The sequence below is a fragment of the Urocitellus parryii genome, chromosome X, assembly GCF_045843805.1.
Source record: "Urocitellus parryii isolate mUroPar1 chromosome X, mUroPar1.hap1, whole genome shotgun sequence".
NCBI lineage: Eukaryota > Metazoa > Chordata > Mammalia > Rodentia > Sciuridae > Urocitellus > Urocitellus parryii.
In genome coordinates this window covers 71,892,098-71,919,744 of record NC_135547.1, presented here as the reverse complement: position 1 = coordinate 71,919,744, position 27,647 = coordinate 71,892,098, and the positions used below count along the sequence as shown (strand labels likewise).

At 35.2% G+C, this 27,647-nt stretch overlaps 1 protein-coding gene across 4 annotated transcripts in view; it reads left to right on the top strand.

Annotated features, from left to right (window-relative positions):
• Positions 1 to 10,404, top strand: part of Eda2r (ectodysplasin A2 receptor) — a 34,378-nt gene extending 23,974 nt beyond the window's left edge. Inside the window, exons 4-8 of one of the 4 annotated variants that reach the window (XM_026411917.2) lie at positions 3,493 to 3,671; positions 4,171 to 4,256; positions 4,994 to 5,158; positions 7,951 to 8,337; positions 10,252 to 10,404. In XM_026411917.2, coding sequence (XP_026267702.1) covers positions 3,493 to 3,671; positions 4,171 to 4,256; positions 4,994 to 5,158; positions 7,951 to 8,327 — 807 coding nt within the window. In that variant the 3' untranslated portion in view covers positions 8,328 to 8,337; positions 10,252 to 10,404. Of the gene's footprint in view, positions 1 to 3,433; positions 3,672 to 4,170; positions 4,257 to 4,993; positions 5,159 to 7,944; positions 8,338 to 10,251 lie in introns of all 4 variants that reach the window. The other 3 variants (XM_026411916.2, XM_026411915.2, XM_026411913.2) reach the window with 3 other exon arrangements.
• The last annotated feature ends 17,243 nt before the right edge of the window (positions 10,405 to 27,647 follow it).

Below are 27,647 nucleotides of genomic sequence, written 5' to 3'. Positions count from 1 at the left end.
GAGGAGGCTTAGGCAGGAAGATTGCAAGTTCAAAGCCAGCCTCAGCAATGTAGCCAGACCTTGTTTCAAAATACACATATAAAAAAGGGCTGGGGATGTTGCTCAGTGATTGAGCACTTTATGTATGTCAGATAGTGTCTTTTTTTTTTGGCTTTTTTTTTTTATTTATTGTTGGTCGTTCAAAACATTACATAGTTCTTAATACATCATATTTCACAGTTTGATTCAGGTGGGTTATGAACTCCCAATTTTACCCCGTATACAGATTGCTGTATCACATCAGTTACCCTTCCATTGATTGACATATTGCCTTTCTCGTGTCTGATGTATTCTGCTGTCTGTCCTATTCTCTACTATCCCCCCTGCCCTCCCCTCCCCTCCCCTCCCCTTTTCTCTCTCTACCCCTTCTACTGTAAATCATTTCTTCCCTTTGTATTATCTTGTCTTACCCCTCCTTTCCTCTTATATGTCATTTTGTATAACCCTGAGGATCGCCTTCTATTTCCATGCGATTTCCCTTCTCACTCCCTTTCCCACCCACCTCTCATCCCTGTTTAATGTACATCTTCTTCTCAAGCTCTTTGTCCCTACCCTGTCCTTGTTTACTCCCCTTATATCAGATAGTGTCTTTTGTTGTATACATGGTTTGCAAATTAAATTCTTTTTTAAAATGATGGTGGGGATTGTACCCAGGAATATTCTTCCTCTGAGCTGTATCCCCAGCCTCTTTATTTTACTTTGAGAGAAGATCTTGCTAAGTTTCTGAAGTTCATCTTGAGCTTGTGATCCTCCTGCCTTAGCCTCCTGGTTGCTGAGGATATAAATCTTAATCTGAGATACAAATATATGTATTTTCTTAGTTAATTATTTTATTTTTATTTTGCTTATTAAATACTTGACCTCCAAAAATTTCTCTAAATTTTATGTAACTAGGTTTATCTATCTTTCCCTTATAGATTTTGGACTTTCGGATTATAGTTAGGATGTGTTTCTTCATTTTCATATTAAGGAGAAGTTTGCTTATATGTTGCTTTCAGTACTGTTGGTTTTCATATTTTATTTGATTTTACTATACTGGGAATTAAACCTAGGGGTATTCTAAAGTGAGTTATATTGCCAGGCCTTATGATTTTTGTATTCTGAGACAGGGTCTCCCTGCTTTGTTCAGGCTAGCCTTGAACTTACAGCCCTCCTACCTGAGCTTCCCAAGTTGCTGGGTTTACATTTGTGAGCCACCATACATTGCCATTTTTTATATTTAAATAACTGATGCATCTGAAACTTTTTCTTCTTTAGAGTGTGAAGAATGGATTAAAATTTATTGGTTTTCCCATGGCCATCCAGGTATTCAACACAACATTAAAAAGTTCAGCTTTATTCAATTGATTTGAGGTACTCCCTTTGTTCATTTGTTCTGCTTATATAATGTTAACATGTTTATCAGTTAAGTAGCACTATTTCCTATTTTATTTATAAGACAATTGAGCACCCCCCCCCATTGTCTGAGGTCATATAGCTGGTCATTGATAGAAGTGAGAGTTAAAACTAAATCTCTCTGACCCTGGATCAGAGCATTTCATCATTACACTGTATTTCTTATTGCTTTCATTCTAGCACACTCTGTAGAGGATATAGGCAGCTAATTATGATTCAAATTCTGCATACAAGGTATCAGAGGTTCCAAGAAACTCCTTATCTCCTCAAGAAATCTAGACTATAAGCAAAATGCTGAGAACCCATGTTATACTTTCTGATATGCATCAAATTTGGGTTATGGTAGATGGGATCACTGTGAAGGGGGTTGTGAGGCATTTAGTAAGGCCAGAGTGGGCAAATAAAAGCACAGCATAGCAGGAATGTTTAGAGGCTGGCTGATGCTCTATTTTTCCAACTAATAGGAAGGTAAAATGTATCTATCCTATTAGTTCAGATAATGCTAGCTGCTATAACAACAGATTAAGAGTTTATTATTGATTCTAACTGTAATCTTTGTTAAGAGTGATAGACTTCATCTAAGTCATTCAGGGATCCAGACTTATGAAGGCTTTCATTTTTCTAACAGCTTTATTCAAATATAGATTATATATCATACAATTCACCCATTTATTTGATATATTGTGTTATTAATTTTTAATTTTGATAAAATAATTTAACATAAAATGTGCTATTTAACCTTTTTAAATGTACAATTCAGTGACATTAATCACATGCATAGTGCTGTGCAACCATTATCACTATCTATTTCCAAAACCTTTTTATCACTCCAAACAAATTCAGTATCCATGAAGCAATAACTTGAGAATGAGCTATGACTGTTATCAGGCTGCAGCCTTGTTCCTATTGAAGTTAGGCTGTCAGAGCTGGAATAGTCTTTAAAGACTGGCTACTTCAATCTTTTCAGATGTTGGAGCCTCTGATGCCCAGAATGTATGTGTGTTTTAGGGTTTGAAGATGCTGGCCAGAGTCAGAGTTGATTCCACAGCTGAAACAAGAGCCAGCTAGATCTTACAACTGGCGTTGAAATATCTTTGTACTATGAGCTAGAGTAAATAATAATTTTTATCACAATTCAACATATACTTACATATATTTTATCTGTGAAAGTTTTATAAATCAATGATGGTTAGTAATTTCAGCTATTTGCCAGATATTTCCGGTTCCCCACCTTCTGGCACATTGTAGAATTGCACTTTCTCATAACCTTTGTAATTACTAAATATAAATTGATATGTGTGGCCTAGGACAAATGAGCAAAAGGAGATAGGCCATTTTGGTGGGGGAAAATTTTAAAAGCCAGTTCACAATTCACAATGGTCTCTTTCATTTGTTGTTCCAATCATGGCAGCACAAAGATGAAGCCTCTGTTACCCTGGGTACCCTATGGAGTAGAGCAGAGCCCTTGGGAAATTCCTGGTGGCAGATAGTGTGAATAGGAAATAAACTTTTATTCTTTTTAAAAATGTTTTTATTAGTGTATTATAGTTATACATAATATTGGGTTTCATTTTGATGTAATCATACATACATGAAATATTGTTTGTTCCACTTAGGTTCTTCTAAGACACTGAGATTAGTATATACCAAAGTATATACTAGACTATGCTGACTAATATAAAAAATACACAGTTTTACAACAAGCTATGTACTATAATATTTCATATTATTATTCTATTTTGTTCTATTTCAGTTTTTTAATGTGTTTTTAGTTGTTGATGGACCTTTATTTAATTTATTTATTTATATGTGGTGCTGAGAATTGAACCCAGTGCTTCTCACATGAGAGGTAAGCACTCTACCACTGAGCTACAACCCCAGCCCTCTACTTCAATTTTTAATGATAGATGCAACCTAGTAAAAATTTTTGTGATCTAATAATGGGATTGCAACTAGCAGTTTGAAAAATGCTACTCTATACCATGTTCACTTGTTTCAGAGCTGATCCCTTCTCCAAGATCCTATATAGCAATGTTGATGACTCCCATCTGTCTGCAGGATTGTGGTTATGGAGAGGGTGGAGACGCATACTGTACAGCTTGCCCTCCTCGAAGGTACAAAAGCAGTTGGGGCTATCACAGATGTCAGACTTGCATTACCTGCGCCATCATCAATCGTGTCCAGAAGGCCAACTGTACAGCTACCTCTAATGCAGTCTGTGGGGACTGTCTGCCCAGGTAAACCCACTATACTGGGCCAAGCTCTTCTGAGCCTTTTTTTTAGCTCTTCTGTTTCTCTCATCCTTTCTCTTGAGAATCTAGTTGAAGCATTATATCATACTATATTCTACTTAAGTTCCCCCAAAAGAGAAAGAGTGTCTTCCTAGGATCCCTATATAAAGTGCCCAGCACATTGTTAATCTTGGATGAATTAACAGTGTTTTTCATCATGTTGGCACTCTTAGCACAGACCAAGGTTTAAAGTAAATTTCACTGTAGACTTAAGTCACAAAGCAATTGATATCAAAGCAGTGCTCCTCGTTCTTGTGACATTAGCTGTCCTTTTGACTAAATGGTCTGATTAATGGTGGAAGAGGTAGGGTTTCTGGGCCTCAGTGAACAACAAACATGGAGGCAAAGAGCCCATGAAGAGGTATTGGTACTGTCTTCCAAGAAGAACTACTCTAAGTGCATTGCTTATTTCAACACTCTGCCATACTTTATGATCTGACTACAGGTTCTACCGAAAGACACGCATTGGAGGGCTACAGGACCAAGAGTGCATCCCATGCACAAAGCAGACCCCCACCTCTGAGGTTCAGTGTGTGTATCCACTTCTCTTTCCTTTTCATTAAATCATTATGTGACAGCAAGTTAGAATACTAAAGACTTCTCTTTTATTCCTGGAGGGAATGAATACCCCTTCATGCTCCTTCCTGTGGAGTGTCATAGCAAGGCAATCAGTTAGGTTTGAATGCTGGTTTTGCAACATTATATATATATATATGTAAACTTCCACAAATCTTTCAAACTCAGTAAAGGTCATTTATATCATCTGAAAAAAAATGTGACTCATTATAAATTGTTTTTCTACATACCTTTTGGGATGGTTTTCTTGGTTTAATGAAATAATAGATGTTTAAAAAACACTTTATAAATTATAATATTTAATTGTAAATTATTATTGTTATTATTATTATTCAAGGTGTATAGGAGTCTCTAGATCTTAGGAATCATCAAAAGATAAATAAAGAAAGTCTAGACTATGTCTGTATCTCTATCAATTTTTATCTGTTTGTGTGTCTAGATATGGTATGGAAAGTCCATAGGATATGTACATCTTCAGTTAATTGTATTAATTTATACCATGCCTGCAGTATATGTGAGTTGTTCTGTTGTGATCTTTAAAATTTGCCTGCTCTACAAAGAAGTAAAACCAGAATCCTTAATTGGGAAAGGTCTTAGGGAGAGGGTGATGCCCTGAGGAATTCCAGGACCAGTGTCAGGATGACTATTAACTCCCCACAGTGACTGACTTGCCCCGTATTTTTGTCTCACAGGTGCCTTCCAGTTGAGCTTAGTGAAGGCAGATGCACCCACAGTGCCCCCTCAGGAGGCCACACTTGTTGCACTGGTGAGCAGTCTGCTAGTGGTGTTTACCCTGGCCTTCCTGGGGCTCTTCTTCCTCTACTGCAAGCAGTTCTTCAACAGACATTGCCAGCGTGGTAAGGGTGGCTGCTTCACATTTGACATGAATCAGAAATAAGATTCTTATTGATAGAAAAGAGGAATTTTCTGGGGTTGAGAGTTAATGGGCTTTCCTTTCCGTGCTGAAAAACCCAGGGATGGCCTTGGAAACTATATTAGATGGCATGGAACTTTAAAGGTGACTGAAGAGAACCCTAAGAGTTTAGGGGACCTGGTTTATTAAGTTCCAGGCATTCATAACAGAGCATGACATAATGGTAACTGAACCCCTTGGAAAAAGAATATGGAAAACAAGTTTCTAAATCTACCTCTGAATCACTGTTGTAACATTAAATAAGTCATCTAGATTTTTGGGGTCTCTTTCTCCCTAATCTTGAAAATGTGAGGTATGATTGGATTAGTTGATTTTTAAGTTCTCCAATTCTGCTTATCTATACTAATAAATGTGGGAAAGGTCTAGGGTAACTGCAATCAGTGTGATAATTTCCCAAAATGAGGTAGCAGAAATGCAGTGTGTAATTTTCAGATTTAAACTTATTTTTCCCAGACCATGCTGTACCTAATGAGATCTACCCCAGCCTACAGGAGATGGCCATGTGAAATTCCAAATAGAAGGTCACATTTAAAGTCCCAATAACACTATGATCTGTTTTCAGCACAAATTCACCCTTTAGCCAATAATGTGGGACTTAATTATGTGGGCAAATATGGAGGAGGTGAGATGGTGACTGGTCAGGATCAAGCAAGATATTAGAAATCCAGCCAAGAGCTGAACATTGGACATATGGTTGTAATCTCAGCAATTTGGGAGGGTGAGGCAAAATGGTCACATGTTTGCAGCCAGCATCAGCAACTTAACCGGGCCCTAAACAATTTAATCTCAAAATTAAAAAAAAAATTAAAAGGGCTGGAGAAGTAGCTTAGTGGTACAGTTCCCTTGGCTTCAATCCCCAGTTCCAAGAAAGAAAAAAAAAATAAAGAAAAAGAAATCCAAACCACAGTTTAGTACAGCTTCAGTGCTAAGCAGGGACACCAAAAGTGGAACTTAGAACTAGTGAATGGTATTCAGTTAGTAAGGGGGAAAATAAAGTTTTCTGGATACTAGATGCTCAGGACTCCTCAGCCCCTTGATACTGGACTCAAAGCAATACTACTTTTTTTTTCCTCACTCTATGTATATTGGAAAATCTCCCTTTTATAGGGTGTCTGTGGTCAATTTGGCTGTGGGGCCTGCCAATTATCTTGAAAAAGACCAATAGTTATACTTGGCTGAGCCCCTGGCTTAAGTAGAGACAATTCTAGCATTTAACAGGCTGCAGTGTTTCTCTGTTGTCTCTTCATAACCATTGTGAAGCTCTACTTTAAAAATTCCTCTTCTCTCTGGTAGCTCCTAGGCATTGTGGCTCAGGGTGAACAATCCTCTCTCTGACTTCAGAATCCAGTGTCTCAAATAAGAGTGGTTTCCCAATCCCTGAGCATGAGCATGAAACAAAGGCAATAAGGCATTTGGTCCCCAGGTCTCAGCAATATGGAATATGAAGGAACATTTCAGAACTGCCTGTCTCCGTCCACCTCCTTCAGGAGAGAAATAATGAGTGACTCTCTTCTGTTCCTCTTCTATCTCCAAGATAATAAGGTGGTACTCTTCAGAGAATATGAAAGAAGGCTGCTTCCATATTCATGGTTTCCATAAAGGGAAGGAAGTCTAGGCATTTCCTCATTCAATGAAGAATTATCAGCAGTCACACACTTATGTAGTGAGGTCAATGTGTGAATTAGATCCAATATAAGGTGCAAGACAAATGGGCAGGAGCTTTAGGAATTGTGCCCTCTCTAAAGGGAAATCCACTACTCAGCTCCAGCTCTTTCTTACCATGTGGGACTATTCAATATGGTAAAAAGCCTTCCAAATTTTCAAGAGAATACAGAAATCCAGAATTTGGTATATGAAAATCATGTTAAATAAGCTCCTAATGTTAAATCATACTCATACATGAAAGGCGTACTAATTTTCTGTCATTGCCATAATAAATTACCACACATTTATTGGATTATTATCTCATAGTTTACATAGGTGAACAGTCTTGACTTGGCCTCACAATAAATAAAGATGCTGGAAAGGCTGTGTTCCTTTCTGGAGGTTCTAGGGGAGAATCAGTTTCCTTAATTATTTAGGCAGATGACTGAGTTTGGTTCCTAGCAATTATAGAACTGAGGTTCCATTTTCTTGCTGGCTATAAGGTGAAGAGCATTCCTAACTTCTAGAGGCATAATCACTTTGACACATGGACTCCTTCTATTATTAAAACTAGCAGTTGTGGGGTGAGTCCATATCTCTCTAATACTCTCTTTGTCACTTCTGCCTCCTTCTGCTTTTAAGGACATGTAATTAACCTTGGACCCATCTGGGTAATCCAACATAATCTCCCTATTTTCAAGTCCATCATCCTAATTCTATCTTCAGAGTCCCTATTGCCATATAATATAATTTCACAGACATAATACCCAGGGATAAATATAATGGTGGGCCAAAGTTTGTCAAAAATTATTTTCCACAAAGTATTTTTTATTCTCTGAACAATTGATTCATTTCTCTAATCCAGAACCAGGTAGCCTCTATCTGATACCGCAATGTAAGTATATGTCTCAAGTGTGTCACCTCAGTCTGATGCAAGGTGCTCTGGTCTCCAGGGAAGGGAAGGTGGACACTGGCTCCCAAATCCCCTCCTGCTCTTGTGCTGAGGACCAGATGCCTTGCTGAGAAGAGACCCTGCTTTTTGGTGACCCAGTTTTCTGCTTCGAGTTGCAGGAGGCTCGTTGAAGTTTGAGGCTGACGAGGCAGTGGAGGAGGAATCTCTTTTCCCCGTGCCACCTGGCCAGGAGACCAGTCCTGAGTCCCCAGTGATTGAGAGCATCTTTGAGACCCAGCCACTTAACCCCATCCTGGATGACGACTGCAGCTCGACTCGTGGCTTCCCCACACAGGAGTCATTTACCGTGGCCTCCTGTGCCTCAGAGAGCCACTCCCACTGGGTCCACACCCCCATCGAATGCACAGAGCTGGACCTACAAAAGTTTTCCAGCTCTGCCTCCTGTACTGGAACCGAAAACTTGGGTGGGAATACAACTGACAGCGCTGGAGACAGGCGGGAGCTCAATGTGCCCTATGAAGTTCCTAGCCCTTAACTCTACTGAGGTGAGCTGGAAAGGTGGAGCAGAAAGACCGGAAATTCATTAGGGGTCACCCTTAATGAATTTGCCATGTACTACTATCATTAAATAGGGCTAGGGGTAGAGAAGCAGCAAGCTAGGGATATTCGTGGGTTTATATGCAATAAGAATGATACTGTTTTCAGCCAGTCAGATGTCTCTTCTGAGCTTACAATTGTCAGGAAACTGGCCAGGTTGTCATGACACCAGTCTCCATCCTGGCATTTTTTTTCAAGCTCTCTCAGGACCCCACTATCTAATAGTCATAGTTATCATCCCTCATGTGAACAAGCAGCATGGTACGATAGAAAAAATATATATACAAGCCTTTTCATCTGGCAGCCTTATATTTCAAATCAACATCCATTCCCTACTAGCTATATGAACTTTGTAAAAATTCTTTTCCATCTGTGAGTCGCAGATTTTTCATCTATAAACAGTGGAAAGTACTATCTACCTCGTAAGTTATTGTGAGGGTTGGATTAAAATCATATGTGCAAGTACCTTTTACAGTGTATGATGCATTAGAGATATTTGAGCCATGTTAGTTTTTCTTTCTCTCACTGCCCCCAGTCACAATTTATATATATATATATATATATATATATATATATATATATATATATTCCTTCCATATCCACTACATTTATTCATAACACCAATTCTTTGTAGTAAGCGGATCAGGCTATCTTAGCCTCATTTAACAGAGGCAGAAACAGAGACAAAGAGAGGAGAAGTAATTTTCTCAAATTCATAAGAGCAATCCAGTGTCAGAACTAACTAAGCTAGAGCCCAGGTTGAGCTCACCCTACTCCACCATTGCAACTAATCTCAAGCCAATGTTGCTTTTTCATAGGCTTAAGTATGAGGCAGGAGGATGGGTATATTTCTAATTTTCAACTAATCAACTACTTTTCACCACTAATTTCCATATTTCTTCAGTTAATATATTGCCAAGTCTGCTATGACTTCCTGTTCCCTACATCCAACCTAAAAATGTGAATAATGAATATTTAAAAGCTTTGACTGGTATAAAACAGTCAGCCTTGATACCTTTAAGATCATCCAGTTCAGTTTTCCCTCTAAGGTGTTCAATCCATTATTTTTTTATAATACAGGTTGAGTATCTTTTTTCCAAAATACTTGGGACTGGAAGTGTTTCAGAATTTGTTTTTTTTTTTAAATTTGGAATATTTTCACATATATAATAAGTTATCTTGGAATGGGACTAAAATCTAAACCAAAAATCATTTATGCTTCATATATGCCTTTTATGCATAGCCTGAAGGTAATTTATACAATATTTTTAGTGTGCCTGCATTTTGACTATGACTTGTCACTTGATATCAGGTGTGGAATTATCCAATTCTGGTGTCATGTAGGTGCATAAAAAATTTTGAATTTTGATGCATTTAAGATTTTGGATTTTTGGATTTGAGATGTTCAATCTATTCTTCCACCAAAAGTATATGTAGTTGCCTTACTTGCAATGTCAGAGAGTTCACTACCACCAAATGTGTGGTTCAACTATGACTGATAAATTTGAAACAAATATAAAGAAAAAAAAAACCTTTCTCTTTCCCTGTTGTACTGGTCCTAGCTCTGTTTCATGGGCCACACAGACCTCATCTGCTTCTTCTGCATTGTTATCCCTGCAGAAGCCCAAATGTAGCATTTCTACCCTGGAAGGTACGACTTTAGGTTCCTCTTAAGTATGTGCAGATTAGAACTAAACTCAGTTTCATGAAGGATGGTCTCACCAGTTTAGAACAGGGTAGAATTAGATTAGTGATGCATTTATGTGATTGTATCCTAATTCACTGGTATAACCCATGATTTGGGTGAGGGGGATTGGGAGAGAAGTGAGCTAGGTTGCTAACGTGCTTTGCTATTTCCCTAGGTCTCTCATGCTCCTGAAAGCCTTGTCCAGTCATTCTTTGATTCTCCTGCCTTGTTCCTATACCACAACAGCTGCAGGGGCCTGGGATGTGGTATCTACAAATGGGGTATTTCCTATCCCATACTACCAGCGGATTGATCCTGTACCATCTTCCCAGAACTGATGTGCACCATTTCTTGACTGTGTTTGAGCCTGGAGAGCCTGAATCCCCAGCCATGGAACTACTGGACATGTTCCTAGCTCAAATTGATTGTAGAGAAGAGGGGAGGGAATGACAGACAATGTATGTGGTAGGGTTTTCCTGCCTGCATTTTTGGTCACATGGGCCTGAAGGAAGGACCTTTGAGAACTTTATTGTCATTTTCCTAGCACTTTAGGAGGAAAATGAAACCCTTTTCCTTCTAGATCCTCTGCACTGCCTCTCTCCCCAACACACACACACACACACACACACACACACACACACACACACACACACACACACATCTGGGAGGCCTGGTGCCATGATTCCCCAACTCACATCCTAAATTTCTGTACCTGTGACAACTCTGGAGCCAGCACATTTGTCTGGGTCTTCCTCCTCACAAATAGGTCTCTAAACTTCTTCAATGGAGATTCAAATCAGTGTGTTTTTGATTTTTAAAATGGACTTTCTTAAAATTCCTTTCAGTTTAATTTATATTCTCTTGCTTCTTTTGTTCCTTTATGGGGCATGTTCTCTAGCTTCTCAGGGCCAAGTCAAAGCTCAGAGCTTTGGTCTTTGAGGTGACAGTGAAGTTCCTGAGGTCTGTGATAGGGCACTGCACTGAGGAGCTAAGTTTCTTAATGGGGCCTGGCCCTAGGGCAGCTCAAAGACCATTTGGTGCTTTCTTGGTTTAGAGAAAAGCCAGTCAGTTTCTCCTGTGTGTTCACCACCAGTTTCACATGCTTCTCAGCATGAAATGGAACTGCTTTCTCCATGCTTTCTAGTCAAACAGTGTAGATTAGACCCTCAGGACTCAGGTGTGAATACCATGGGTTTTAGGTCTCCTCTAATGTCCCTATTGGGCCATTTGGACTGCTGTCCATTCCTTCATAGTGGGTCAGGTTTGAAAAAGAAAAGTGCTCAAGTGAGTGAAGAACCTGGCTCTTTGCTTGGGAGCAGCATTTAGAGTTCAGGTTGTTGTAGGTTAACTTAATTAGCAAAAGTCAAGACTGAAGATAGAGCACAGTTATTCTGAGTTAAGAATGTTGAAATCCACTACATTAATGGGTGCTGCACTTAACATTTTGCAATGTGCTTTCATAGTCATCATCTCATTGGATCTTTACACAGACTCTGAGGTGGGCAAGGCAGGGATTATTATCCCCAATTTGCTAATGAGGGAACTAAAACTCAGAGATGGAAAGTGACTGGTCTTAAGTTACTCAGTGACATAGGTGTGAATGTATAGACTAGAATGCTTTCATACCCTATCCAATATCTTGAAATCTTTATTTTCTAAAGGACAGTGTTTTTTGATAGGAAGATTTTTTTCCATATCTCTTCCAGAAAACAAGTCTTTGGAAAGAAAAGTTCCTTATATATGTATGAGAATGAAGTACGGTTATTGCCCACCATGCCAAGACTGACCTCCCCACTTAACGGCCAGTTTCCCCTATCTGCTACCACCAGCCTAGTACATTTTCTGCTTGGTCTGTTCCTAGTGAGAAGCCAAGATTTTAAATTTTGCACCACCGTTCAAAAACTCAGAAATTGAGAAGGGTTATAAGGCTAGACAGGACTCTTCCTGTTTGTCTTTTCTTCTTTTTGCCCCTGAGGTATGGAAGGGAATAAAGGCTGGAGTCAGATTATTTTTAATCCTTCCACAAATAGATTGTGTATATTTAACCAAACCTATCAATAATAACACTTCTGTGCTTTAGAGTTTAAAAAGAATCATTCATATGTTATGAATATTTTAAAGATGACAAAACTGAGGCCCAGTAGTGCCTTACCCAGAATAATTCATTTTTGAGAAAGAGCTTGCCCTGCAAATCAACCCCCAGGCCCAAGTGTGGACCCCATGACTGAGAATGGAGGTCAGGGAAAGGCAAATAGAGCAGAAACTACTCTTGGATATAGCAGGAGGACAGGCAGGGTTATTGAATGGCCTCTTCTGTTATTTCTGTTTGCCACCACTGCCTAAATGGCATAAGACTGGGGCAAGCTTCAGGAGATTGATTAAGGCAACCAAACTCCACCACCAAGTAAGGCATTTGGCCCCATAGTCTGTTAAGTGCTACTAAGGCAGTAGTAGAATATTCTATTGAAAAATAGCACATGATTCACTTGTATCTTAATCCATCTGGACAGGATAGAGGAACTTTTAGCTTTTCTCTCCCTGTAACTTTCACCCCCTGATGGTCTACAAGATTTTTTTCTGGCTTCTTCTAGGTCCCCTTAGATTCCTGGCATTCTCTGGGTTTTCTGAATGTTTGAAGAGCAATGGTACTGAGTTTGTAGCATAGGGCAGCACACACACAATTTACCTCTTGATCTCCTGGGCCTCAGCCTATATTTGAGGTGCTATATCTCTCTACACCCAGCAGGGAGCAGGGCTGGAGTTTGCCCACTTACAACTTTACATTTGTAACATTTCTGAGCCAAGGTGGCTTTCCTTCTGGTGCCTGGGTTCCTCAAACTACCTCCCAGCCATTCCCCAAAGACACTCCCAATTCCTATAGGCTGAGTGAGGAGGGGAAAGTGACCCAACTCCCTCTTTGTATTGATATGTTCATCAGATCCCAGCTGTCCATTTGATACTTTTTTTCCATTTGATACTTTTTTGAAATGTCTTTTTTCTTTAGTTCCCACCTACACATCTCATGATCAGAGAAGCATGCTCCTTTGAAGGTTGTATTACTCTTCTTCATTACCTGAGAATCTTTCTGAAGCTTGTACAGCTAGTTCCTATTCCACAAGTACTTAGTGGTTAATTCAGTACCTTTAGGCAGAATGTGCACTTCATCACCAGGTCCTAGCCCTGACAAAGAGTGTTCACTACAGCAATACTACTTATATGATTTTATTAAATGCACCTTTGAGAACAGTCCATCTACAAACACTGATTAAGGGCCCCTTGGCAGCCTATTGATCAGGGTGCTAAAAGCACCTAGGTGAAAGCAAAGAGGTCCCATTGTACTGGATGGAGGATTAGAAGCAATTGAATTTCAAGTCTGCACCAAGCAGCCTGGCCTCACCCAGGTATTAACAAATATGTGTGAGCCATGGTTTAGACCTTGGCCTTTAGGTTCTCTGTTCTCTTTTTCTGTGACAGTTTATTCTTATCTCACTGGCTTTAATAAGTCATGTCTACACCTTCTGGTAGGGGAAGAACTAGTACCCAAACAGAGGGTGATTCAGCCTAAACAGGTCCCAGGTGTTTAAAGGTCACCATATGCCTGGTAGTGGTTCAAGCCCAAGTCTAGAAATTATAGCACAATAATATTAACAGTCACCCTACTTCACTGTCCCTGCCCAATGTCTGAACATTGTATGACTATACTAGAATCACCTTGACACCTTGATTCCAATTTTCTGAAATTTAACAATTGGATTTAGCAACTAGAATGGGACAATTAAGTTTTGTTTTGCTCTGCTTTTTAAGGTATATTGGATAGACATGAAGTGAAGGATTTTTTTTTCTTTATAATTGCTATTTGGCCACAGCCAATATTACATTTGGGTGTTTGGTCCAAGATAGTCCTTTTAAAGGTTTCCTCTACATTGTTTTTAAAGCGGAAGCATCTTTGAGCACTATACTTTTTAAAAAAATTTTTTTAGTTGTAGATGGACATAACATCTTTATTTTGTTTGTTTACTTTTTCATGTGGTGCTGGGGATCAAACCCAGTGTGTCACACATGGTAGGCAAGCACTCTACTGCTGAGCTACAACCCTAGCCCCTGAGCACTATGCTTTTTTATATTTTCCACTTGAGGGTTGTTGGTCAGTGAAAGCAAAAAGTGCACATGATAGAATCATTTTCAATATACCCCAATCCTAGACAATAGTTGAGTTGTCCATATTTTAAGTAGCAAAGAACATTGGTTTTTTTGTTTGTAAAGGAGAGGGAAATGTTTACTGTCAAAGAGAAGGCATTTTTGGTTGATGTGGATTTTGACCAGAAGTAGTCTGTGAAAGGAACTTTTTCCTCCAAGGTTCTCAAATCCAGGCTTGGTAAGGGTGTCTAATACTATAGCATTATTCTTGCCAACACACAGCCCTGCCACACTGAGATCATCAAACCTTCTGTTCCCCTCCTACTCCCCACCTCACTACCAAGTTCTTCAGTGTTTTATATTGAATGTAGGTTCATTTAAATTACCTTTTCCCTCATGAATGAATTATTTATAGAGATTTTGTTAAATCTTGAGCCATATGCATGTGTGGATATTGGCAGGGTTGTGTTTGATTTATGATACTGTGCAAACATTTCATATTATCCAATAAACAGAAATACATACAAATATCTTGTTTATTCCTCTGCTTTCAGTAAACCAGGGTTTCTCATTTGGCTGGTATGTCTTTGCTCAATGACTACTGGGAAAAATGTGTTTCTGATCACTGGATATAGCACCAAGAGTAGTAGGATTCACTGAATTGTCACCCAGGAGATTTGGGTTATAGTCCAATCTCTCATTTATTTTATTTTTTTATTGTTTATGATATTTAGATTCTTGTCTGGGCCACAAATCTACTAGAAACTCTTGTTGTTTAAACCAACAGTTATCAAGCAGTTTTTCCTAGCCCTAAGAGGACTGTATACCTATCTTCTGAGGTCTTCAAGATCTCTAAGAGTTTTTTTTCATATTTGTGTAGGTTTTCATTTTGATCATACTATTTAAAAAATTACAAGCTTATTCTATATAGAGAACTGCATTTTTATTTCAGGGCAAAATGTGTTTACAATCTCATTGAATCCAAGGGACCACTAAAAAAGCCTCATTTAATTTTGAATGCTGTGCTTTATTATAATTTTATCTAAGAACTAGAAAAAAAACAAGTTTCCTCTCATGTTTAATATTCTCTGATCTTGACAACAAAGCATATTGATAAGGATGTGGGGAAATGAGAATCCTCATACATTGCTGGTGGAATTTCAAAATGGTACAGCCACTTTTGAAAATAGTCTGGTAATTTCTCTAAAAGCTAGAGTTACCATATGATCCAATAATTCCACTTCTACGTATATAACCAAAATAATTAAAAATATGTGCATATAATATCTATACATACATATCCGTACAAATACCATTTACAATATTTAAAAAATAGAAAATACAAATATCCATCAATAAATGAATGAATAAACAAATTGTAGTATATACATATAATTAATGTTGTTCAGCAATTGAACTAGTGACACATGGTGTGCTGTAGTTGAACCACAAAGCATGCTAAATAAAATATATATGAGATATCACATATGGTATGATTCTATTTACATAAAATTTTCTTAAAATGCAAGCTAATGGAGACAGAAGGTAAATTACTGGTTGCCTGGGACTGGGTGTGATAAAAGGGATTAAATGTTAATAGGCATGAGGGATCTTATTTAGTAGATGAAATGTTCTAAAATTGAGTTATGGTGGTAGCTGCACTACTCAGTGAAGTTAATAAAAATTGTTGACTTGTACACTTGAAATGGATGGATTTTATAATATATAAAAATATACCTCAATAAAGCTGTTTTGAAAAATGTTCTATGATAACTGATTTTAGAGTAGACTAGTTGGTTTATCAATTTACTTATCATACATCTTTATTGTCAGGGTGCTGATTACATAAATATCTCCCTCTCTCTTTCTCCTCCTCCTCTTTCTCCTTCTCCTCCTCTTCCTCCAAAAGCTGAGTCAACCAAATGCTACCAGAAATAGTAAAGGAAGTTTAGCACTCTGATAGTAAGTGACTGCAGACTATAATTGAAATACACAAAATAAATGAATAAATACATACATATATACACACATACATACAATAAAGGCAATGTATATAATTATAAAAGATGGCATAATTCTTTTGTATATTCGTAAAATTGATTTAAAATGCAGTTGTACAAAACTATATATGCACACATACATTTTAATCATCAGTCTTAAAACATATGTAATATATTTCACTGTAACAGAAGAAAAAAGCAAAGCTGAGTTGACATGAGGAAATTATACCAAATTAGAACTCATAACTGGATTAGTATAGCCAAATCTATAAATGTATACATTCATGATAGTATAGCGTAGGGATCCCTGTATTCTTGGCTTCAAGTACCTGAAGTTATTTTCTTTTTGCTGTGCTGAATGTAATCTGGCACAGATATCATAGTCGTTCACATTTTTTTTTAACTTTCACAGTTCTTAACAATATGTACTAATTGTCTTGAATAGATGTTTCCCCATTTGTGGAATATCCTTTTTTTAATGTTTAAGTTTTAGATGTAATTGAACACAATGCCTTTATTTTATTTATTTATTTTTATGTGGTGCTGAGGATCTAACCCAGGGCCTCACATATGCTAGGTGAGCCTTCCACCGCTGAGCAACAACCCCAGCTCCTGTGGTATGCCCTTCTTTACACAATTTCCAGAGACTTCAATAGGTGTGGATTTAGGGGTGGGGTTATGGCTTAGCAGTAGAGTGCTCGTCTAGCACGTATGAGGTGCTAGGTTGGATCCTCAGCACCACATAAAAATAAATAAATAAAATAAAAGTATTGTGTCTAACTATGTATTGATTGTTTATGGAGTTCAGATTGATAATTCAATACAGGCATACAGAATTCACTAATTAAATTCAGCCTCCCTTTATATACCCCTTCTTCCCAACCTTTAGTAATCATTATTCTACATTCAGATGGACTTTTTTAAAACTTCCATATATGAGAGAGAAGAGATGGTATTAGGATTTCTATCTTGGTCTTATTTTACTTCACATAATATCCTCCAATTCCACACATTTTGTTGCAAACAATGAAATTTCATTATTCTTCATGGCTGTATAATATTTCTTTGTGTGTGTGTGTATGTGTGTGTGTATATATATATATATATATATATATATATATATATCACATTTTTTTTTCCACTCATCCTTTGATGGACTGCTAGTTTGATTCCATAGCTCAGCTTTTGTGAAAAGTGCTACAATAAACATGGATGTGCAAGTAGCTCATTGACATGCTGTTTTCATTTCCTTTGTATGTATAGCCAGAATTAGGATGGCAGGATCATATGGTAGATCTATCTTTAGTTTTTGAAGAACCTCCACACCATTCTCCATAATAGTACTAATTTACATTCCCACCAACAGTGCCTTGATAGTTTGTTTTTCTCCACATCCTCACTGGTATATTTGTTTTGTTTCATTTTATAACCATTCTAATTAGGATGAGATAATACTCATTGTAGTTTTGATTTGCACTTATTTGAGGACTAAAGTTATGGAACATTTTTTTCATATTTCTGTTGGCTATTTGTATTTCTTCTTTTTAGGAGTGTCCATTCAGATCATTTGCCCATTTTTAAAAAAAAAATGCTTGTTTTTTGTAACATTTCCTAAATTCCTTTGAATTCCTTATATATTAGCCATTTTCCAGATGAATAGTTGGCAAATATTTCCTCCCATTCCATAGGTTGTGTTTTAATTTTACTGATTGTTTCATTTGCTGTGAAGTCTTTTTTAGTTTCATATAATCCCATAGGTTGTGTTTTGCTTGTGTTTTTGTGCTTTTTGAGGTCATTTCCCAAAATCATTGACAGAACAAGAAAAATAATCTTAAAATGCATATAGAAGTATAAAGCACCCAAAACATCCAAAGTAATATTGAGCAAAAAGAATAAAGATGGAAGCATCATAATACCTGATTTCAGGACATATTGCTGAGCCATAGTAGCCCAAACAGGGTGGTTACGGTATAAAAATAGACATACAGACCAATATAACAATAGAGATCTCAGAAATAAACCCACACATCTACAGTCAACTGATTGTCCCTAGGGGTGCCAAAATCATGCTGGGGAAACTGGCTATACATATGTAGACCCTGATCTCATATGCATCAGAAAAATCAACTCAAAATGGTTAGAAGATAAAAAAAAAACATGAAACTATAAAATGAGTAGAATTAAACATAGAGGAAATACTTAAAGTATAGATTTTTTAAAAGTAATTTTTACCAGTTATGTTTGTTTCCTTGGGAAGAGGTTCCACACTGCTTTTCATTATGCCAATTCACAAATGTCTACCTACCTTGATTGGTTTCATCTTTTATAACATTTCATTTCAATGTGTTATTTCTTTCCATTTTCCAATACATTTCTATTCATAGTTTAATTCACTCAATTAATATTCAATTCTATTTCATATTCAATATCATTTCTCTTGTTACATATTACTTTTCACTCTAATTAGTGGTTCATTTCCCATCCCAAACTTTATCTTATTTTATCCTTCTTGCATTTTCCATTCCATTATATATTTCTTTTCCTCATCCACTATATTTCCTATTCTTTATTTATTTACTCCCACATTTCATATCTAATTCAATAGTACATATTATTTTTATCTTTTTATGTTAAATTTCATTTAATTGCAATTTACTTTTTATATTTTGTTAAATTTCATTTTGCATGCAAAATCCATCATTCTATGTTACGTTGAATTCCACATTGAATTCATTATTTACGATGTTTCTTTCCAATCTATATTCTCTGTATATTCTATTATAGTGCATTGTCTATTTCATTCAATTTAATGTTTCATTCTATTCCATTTCCATATCATATGCCATTTGATTATATATTCCATTCTGTTCAGTTTTCCATTTGATGTTCCAATCTATTTCAGTACATTCTATTTTCTATAATGTACATTCAGTTTTTTCCACAGTCCTTTCTATTCATATTACATAATAAATAATATTTTCAATCCGATTATATCCCAATCTAAATTCATATTCATAATACATTGCATTATATTTTGAATTTAATTACACTTCACATTTTACTTTATTTTTCTATTCCATATCCCAGTCTTTTTCATTTCTATAACATATACTGCTTGGTTCTGTATTCTACTCCAACCCATTTTCCACTTCATATTCCCATAAATTTCAAATCACTCGTGTTTTTTTCAACATTTATTTATATATTTAATATCATAATAAGATTTCGTTTCTCCTCCAATGCCTATACCATTCCATGTTCCATTGCATATTTTCAAAATATCAATTCATTATATTTTCAATTTATATTTCATTCTACCCCATATTTCATTTCATTTCATATTTCATTCCATTCTGTTTTTTACTGTGTACCACCATTTGCCACTTAATGATATTCCAAGCTATTTTTTTTTATTTTTATAGATGATTCTGTTTAGATCATATTTTGCTTTTACATTTTCTAATCCACCTCAACTTTCAATTTTATATTATTCTATTATTTTCTATTCTGTTTAATATTCTGAATTCTTCTTTCTTTTGTTTTTTCTTTTTTTTGAACTGGTTATTAAACCCAGGGGTGATTAACTACTGAGACACATCCTCAGCCCCTTTTATTTTTTGAGTCAGCATCTCGCTAAGTTGCTTAAGGCCTCACTAAGTTGCTGAGGCTGACCTTGAATTTATGATTCTACTGCTTCATCATCCTAAATCCCTCGGATTACAGGCATACATCACTCACTGCTCCCAGCTCTATCTTTTGGAAATGAGAATCTATTTCTTAATATATTCCAGCTTCTATTTCTATTCATTCTTTATTCCATTAAATTATGTTGGTAAATCTATTCATTTAATTTTAAATCCACACTCTAATCCACTCTATATTCCATTTAATCCCATATTTTATTCGTTCCTTTCTCTTCCAATCCATGTTGCATAGCCTATTCTATCACATTTTACCTCCAAATTATCAATTATTATATAATTATATATAATATAATTATCAATTATATTATGATCTTCCTTATATTTTACTCCATTTCATTTGGTTCCATATGCCATTTTCTTGCATTGTTTCATTCCACAATTCATTTTTAGTACATTATATTATTTCCATTTTTAATTTCTATTTCAATTTGTGTTACATAATTTTATTCCATTCTTTTTCCCAAAACAGAGTAAATTCTATTTTCTTTTCCAATCCATAACCTATTCAATATTCAAATTCCTGTTCAGCTCCATTTTATATTTAACTCCATTTCACTCTATATTTTATTTAATTTGATTTTCAATATACATTCACTCTACTTTGTTCTCATTTCATTTAATATTTCATTAATTTCAATCTGTATTTGAAATTTTATTCTGTATATTTTAATACCTAATGAACTTTAAGTTTAATTCAATTCATTGTAGCATCACATTTTCTTTCCATGTTGTATTTTTTCCCCATGATATAGTTTTTTCCTTTCACTATTTCTTACATTTCTGTTTAATATTCTAATAGAATTCATTCAAATTTCTACTTAATTTTATCCCAATTTACTTATTCAATTCTATTTCATAATGATTTAATTTCCTGTATAATTCCTTCCCTCATTTTTGTTCACCTTATTTCACTTCTTAAAATAAGAAGATTTAGATTCTGTCCTGTTGGATTCCAATGAATTTCCCGAGATTATTTTGATTTTATATTTTATTCTGTTTCTCTTTCTTTCACATCCATTTTATTACATTGCTTTGTCCTATCTGTATTCCATTTTTTTCCACATCTTATATTCTCCATTTCATAACAAATTCCATTTTATATTTAAAGCAAAATCTGTTGAATATTGCATTGCATTTTTCATGTTTTATTTCATTCTTTCTTCTCATAATCAATTCAAATATATCAATCCATTATATTTCATCTATTGATTTTAAAATTATTCTCTATTGCATTCTTCATTGCATTTTTACATTTACTTTCATTTTATATTCTATTCCTTCATATTTCCATGGTACATTCATTGGATCCCTTATTTCACCTCTTCCATTTGCCTTTTGATGTCTCCATTTCATCACTTTCCATTCTATATTCTATTCTGTCTGGTTTTATCCTTTATTTAGTCTTGTATTTCATACCTCAATAAATACTGTTTCAATACAATTTGCATCTATTGGAATTTCATTTGAAAATCCATAGAATTTTATCCAAATTTATAATACTCATATTGAACTTTATTGTGTATCTATATTACATTCAATTTTTACTATATTTCATAATTAATTTCATTTTTAAATTTAATCCATAACCTTTTATAGCATTTCAGATTTTATTGTTTTCATTGAAATGTCTATTTCTTTCTATTTGGATGCGGCATACTCTATTTCATCTTTCGTATCATTCCTTCATTCTATCCAATCTGTATTCCACTTGATTTATTTGCATGTTTCATTTTGTTCCATTTTTATTCATTTTGCCATTCCATTTACAGTGTAGCTTTTATTTTCATTTAATTTTCTTATGATATTTTATTCTATAGTTATTCATTATATAATAAATTCTATTTTCCATGTTTTTTTTTGTTGTTGTTGTTTTTTTTTTTTTTTTTTTTGTACAGGGGATTGAACTCAGGGATGCTTCATCACAGAGCCACATCCTCAGCCCTTTTTAATTTTATCTTGACACAGTCTAGCCAATTTTCTTAGGGCTTCACTAAATTGCTGAGACTGGCTTTGAACTTGAGATCCTCCTGAATCGGCCTCCCTAGTCTCTGGGATTATAGACATGAGCTACATTGCCTGGCCATTATATTTAATTTTATTTCCTTTTCTTCTCATCTTTTTATTCTTATGGGCTTTTCATTATGTTCTACATAATTTTTACTCCCTACTTTATTCTATTTCATTTGAATTTTCAATTTGTACAATTTTGGTAATCCATGTTCAACTCCTCTCCATCTTTTAGTTCATATTTAATTGATTTGTATTTTTATAACTTTTCATTCCAGTTCACACATAATGTATTCCATCCCATTTTTAATTAATCAATCAATTAATTAATTATTTTGCAATGGTTGGGATCAAACCTAGTACCTGATGCATGCTAATTAGATACATTTTATTTTAATTAAATGTCATGTATTTTCCTCTTCCAGTTCATTTCTGTGATATTTTCCATTAAGTTTCATCTGTTGCACTTTTCCATTTCATTGCAATTTATGCCTCATTCCATTTTATAATCCAATTTATTCAATTTCCAATATCTATATACCATTCCTGTCCATAGTTCAGTTCTATATTTCATGACATTTTACTTTCAATTTTAATGCATAAACTGTTTTGTATTTCATTTCTAATTTCTTTTTTTTTAATGCCCATTTCATTCTACTGGACAATACATACTCTATTTCATGTTTTACTTCATTCCTTGTCTCATTCCATCCAATATATATTCACTTCATTCTGATATATACATTGTCTCATTCTATTTTCTAGTTAATTTCATATTCCAATGAATTATATTCCCCAGACATATTCAATTTTACTTTTAATCCTTTTTGTTTTGAAATAAATTTATACCTTCATAAACATTTTAAACTACTACACAGTTTGTATGTATTAATCACCAACATTTCACCAGTTTTTACATGCACTACTTTGCATTATGCATGTTTGTGTGTGTGTCTCTGTGTGTGTGTGTGCATTTCCATAAACTTTATTACATACATAGATAGATCCATGTAGCCACCATCCTAATTGGAGGGGGGGCAAATTGTTCACAGAAACTTCCTGAAAGCATCCTGCATAGTCACATATGATTCCCAGAATTTTATATTTAGATATATAATATAGATTAACTTTTGTGTGAGATTTACATCATGGTTCATATTTGTGTGTAAGTGAGTTTGTCAATGAATTTTTAAGTGCATGGACATCTAATCAGTTTTGGTTGAAACAGCTATCCTTTCTCCATTGGATTGTTTTTGCATTTTTCTAAATATTAGCTTGGCTATACTTGTGAGTCTGCTTTGGGAATCCATATTCTGTTCCACTGATCTATGTGTCTTCTAACCCCCACCAATAATTCTGTATTGATTAATATGTTTATACAATAAGAACTAAAAATGGATAGGTTTCTCCCACTGTATTCTTCCTTTTCAAAATTTTCACAGCTATTTCAGTTCAACTTATCATATCTTACAATTTTATATTAAAAATATCGTGGGTAAAATAAAATCCTGTTACGATTTTTGTAAGAAGATATTGTGTAAAATTTATAGATCAATTTGGAGAGAACTGACACATTTCTTAAGTTTTTAAACCTACAAAACAAGTATTCTTCTCCCTTAGTTTTCTTAAAAATGTCTACCATCAGGATTTTATAGTTTTCAGCATTTAGATCTGGTACATAATTTTTAAGATTTCTACTTAATCATTTTATATTTTATTTGCAGATATTGTAAATGATATTGCATTATTAAATTGTGTCCAGTTATTTCATTGGCTAGGACATATAAGATTGTCTATTATGGCAGTAGTAGCAGTGAACAGTTTTGTGTTGTTCCCAGTCTTAAGGAGAAGGCAATAAGTTTTCACCATTTAAAAAATCAAAAGGAGATCAGTAGAGGAAATTTAACTAATACACCATTTGAAAGGGATGGGAAGCTGGGAGGCAGGGGGGAAGTGCTAGGGAGTAATATTGACCAAATTTTATTGTTATATTGTAATGAAATAACAAATTCCATCATTATGTACAAGTATCATGCACCAATAAAAATGTGGGAAGAAAGAATGGTGTTAGCTGTATGTATTCTGTGGGCAGTCCATATCATATTGAGAAAATTCCTTTTGACAGTTCTTATCCTGAAAGACTGAATTTTTAAAACTATTCTTTTGCATGTTTTTTTCTTCTTTATAATGTTAATATGATATATTTTTTCTTGAATGCTGGAATAATCTTACATTTCTGGAACAAACTATAATTTGTCATTGCTAACTTCTTTTTAACATATTGATGGATTTGTTTTGGTAATAATTTCTTCAGCATTTTTTTTTTCAGATGAAGTCTTGCTATGTTGCCCAGGCTGGTATACAACTCCTGAGCTCCAATAATTCTCCATCCTCTGCCTCCTAAGTCACTAGGACTGTAGGCAAGCACCAGTATGCACAGCTTATTGAATTTGTTTGTTTGTTTGTTTTATGTTTATGAATGTTATGTCACTGATCTACTTTTTCCTAACTGTTTTAATTTTGTTGTGATATCAGAAAAATACTAGTCTCAAAAATTGAATTACCACATATTTTTTCTTGTGGTATTGTTTGCAGATAATTATGTAGGATTAGTACTATTTTTGCAATTTTCTAATGCAATATCATGTTGATCATCTTTTCACATGTTTGTTTGTCATTTGTATATTTATTTGATAACATCTATTCTGACCTTTAACCCATTTTTAACTTGCTTTGTTTACATGGTGGAGTTCTTTGCATATTTTGGATACAAGTTCTTCTTTAGATATGAGTTTTGGATTCATTTTCTCTGTCTGTGTCTTGTCTTTTTATTCCCTTCAGTTCTGCTTACTTTTAAATTTCCCTTGAAACTTTTTCTGAAGTCATTAATTAGTTTCCAAAAGTCATTAATTACTTTGAAAGGTGTGCTTTCTTTTTTTCTCTATTTATTTATTTATTATTGATTTTTTTAAAAAAAATAAATGACAGTGGAATGCATTAGAATTCTTATTACACATATACAGCACAATTGTTTCTTATCTCTCTTTGTATATAAAGTATGTTGACACCAATTCGTGTCTTCATACATGTACTTTGGATAATGTTGTCCATCACGTTCCACCATTCTTGCTAATCCCCTGCTCTCTTCCTTTCCCTCCCACCCCTCTGGCCTATCTAGAGTTCATCTATTCCTCCCATGCTCCCCCTCCCTACCCCACTATGAATCAGCCTCCTTATATCAGAGAGAACATTCAGCATTGGTTGTTTGAGATTGCCTAACTTCACTTAGCATTATTTTCTGCAGCCAATATGGAAGGCAGTATGGAGATTCCTTGGAAAATTGGGAATAGAACCACCATTTGACCCAGCTATTCTTCTCCTCAGTCTACACCCAATCAGCATACCACAGGGACACAGCTACATGAATGTTTATAGCAGCACGATTTATAATATGTAAATTGTGGAGCTAACCTAGATGCCCTTCAGTAGATGAATGGATAAAAAAAAATGTGGCATATATACACAATAGAATTTTACTCAGCAATAAAAGAGAATAAAATCATGGCATTTTCAAGTAAATGGAAGGTGTGCTTTCTAAGTGTTGGAGATTTTCTTAATATCCTTATGTTACTAATTTCTAGTTTGATTCTATTATGACCAAAGAACATATTTTACGTGGCTTCAATTATTTTTAATTTGTTAAGGTTTGTGTTCTAACTCAGAATTTTCTGTGTTTTTATAAATGTACCATGGACACTTGAAAAAAGTGTATATTCTGCTGTTTTGGGGTGAAGTATTTAATATAGGGTCAATTAGATCCTGTTGATTGAATTTGTTATTCTGCTAATTTCCCAGCTATTAATTCTTTCAGTTGCTGAGAGGAGATGGTGAAATCTCATATTTATAATTCTGGATTTGTCTATTTCTTGTTTTAGCTGTATAAGTTTTTGCCTCATCTATTTTAAGCTTCTGTTGTTTGGTGTGTACACACTTAAGATCATTGTGTTGTCCTGTTGTATTAATCTTTTAATCATTATGTAATGTCCTTTGTTGTGAATGATTTTCTTTGCTCTGATGTCTACTGTATTTACTTAGTGACATTTGCATTGTTTGCTTGGTTATTCCTCATAAAAACAAAATACTTGAGGCTGTATAACTTTATAAAGAGAATCATTTTTCTTTGGCTGATGACTCCAGATATCCAAGATTGAGGAACTACATTTGATGATGACATTCATACAGGTAGAGTCCCAAGGTGGCACAGGGTTTCACATGGCAAAACACAGGGAGTGCACACATGTGCTTTGGTCTCTCTCTCTCCTTATAAAGCCAACAGTATTTAATCATAGAAAATATGCCCAGTTGACCTTATCTAATCTTGATAACCTCCCAAAGATTCTACCTATAAACACCATAGTTGGATTGAATTTTCACCTGCTAACACCTCTCAATGAAGATTAAATAATTGAACACATGAACAACACATGAACCCTAAAGGACACAAGCAAGCAGTATTCAAACCTTAGTACTTGTATATCCTTTTAATCATTTTATATTCAAACTATACCATGTATTTAAAATGAGTTTCTTATTAAAAAAAGAACATATGGTCTGAGTGTGTTTCACAATCTTCTCTACTATCCTATTTTTTTTCCCCAGGGCTAGGAATGGAACCTAAGGCCTTGCATGTATTAGGCAAGTGTTCCACCACTTAGCTATATTCCCAGATCTTTATCTATCTTTTAATTGGGGTTTTTAGACCATTTAGGCCACTGGAGTTTTTAGAGCATTTTTAGACCATTTTAGACCCTTAGACCATTCATATTTAAGGTAATTATTGATATGTTAATGTTTAAGTCTGTGATTATATTATTTGTTTTGTGTTTGTTTCCTGTGTTTATAATCTCTCTATTTGTCCTTTTACATGCTCCGGCTATCTAAATGAACATTTTATAGGATTCAATTTTACTTGTCTATAGTGTTTTGGAGAGTATCAATTTACATAATTTTCTTAGTGGTTTCTGTACAAATTAAACTAAACATATATAAACGATTTGTACACAATTTTATGCAGTCCTCTGGTAGCAACTGCTGTTTTGAGTGAAGTGTGAAAACCTTTCCTCAACTTACTTTCCTTTGACCTCACTGGATGTTCGATGGAGGAGCTGTACTTAAAGAATTAGGTGACTGCCCTGGTAACACCCCACACTGCCTGGTGTGAGTGAAACTCTCCAAGACTTTTCTCCCTCTTTACTCAACAGACACTCTAGTAAGTCAGTATGAGTAGTGACAGGAACACCAAATTTAGTTCCAAAAGACCTGGGTTTGGCTCCTGGCTGTGCCATTTACCACTTGTGTTAACTTGTGGAATTAACACCATCTATCTGAACCTCATTTTACAACTACTTATTTTTGCAAGAACTGCATGAATTGACATTGTATTAATGTGAATGCAAGTACCTGGCCAAGTGCCTGACAACTGCCCCCTGCCACCTACCTTTCATCTTACAACTGCAGGCATAGGCCTAAGGCAGTATTACTGTGTTCTCCCACTCAGCCCCACCCACCCCTTGCTAAACTTTGAGCCTATCTGCTTCCTCAGCCATGTCCTGGTCTTCAAAGGACATGTCCTTATAAAAGGCCCTTGCTTACACAATAGACATCTCTGGAACTGTTGTGTACCAACAAAATTACTATAATTTGAATCCTTTCAAATGCATTAG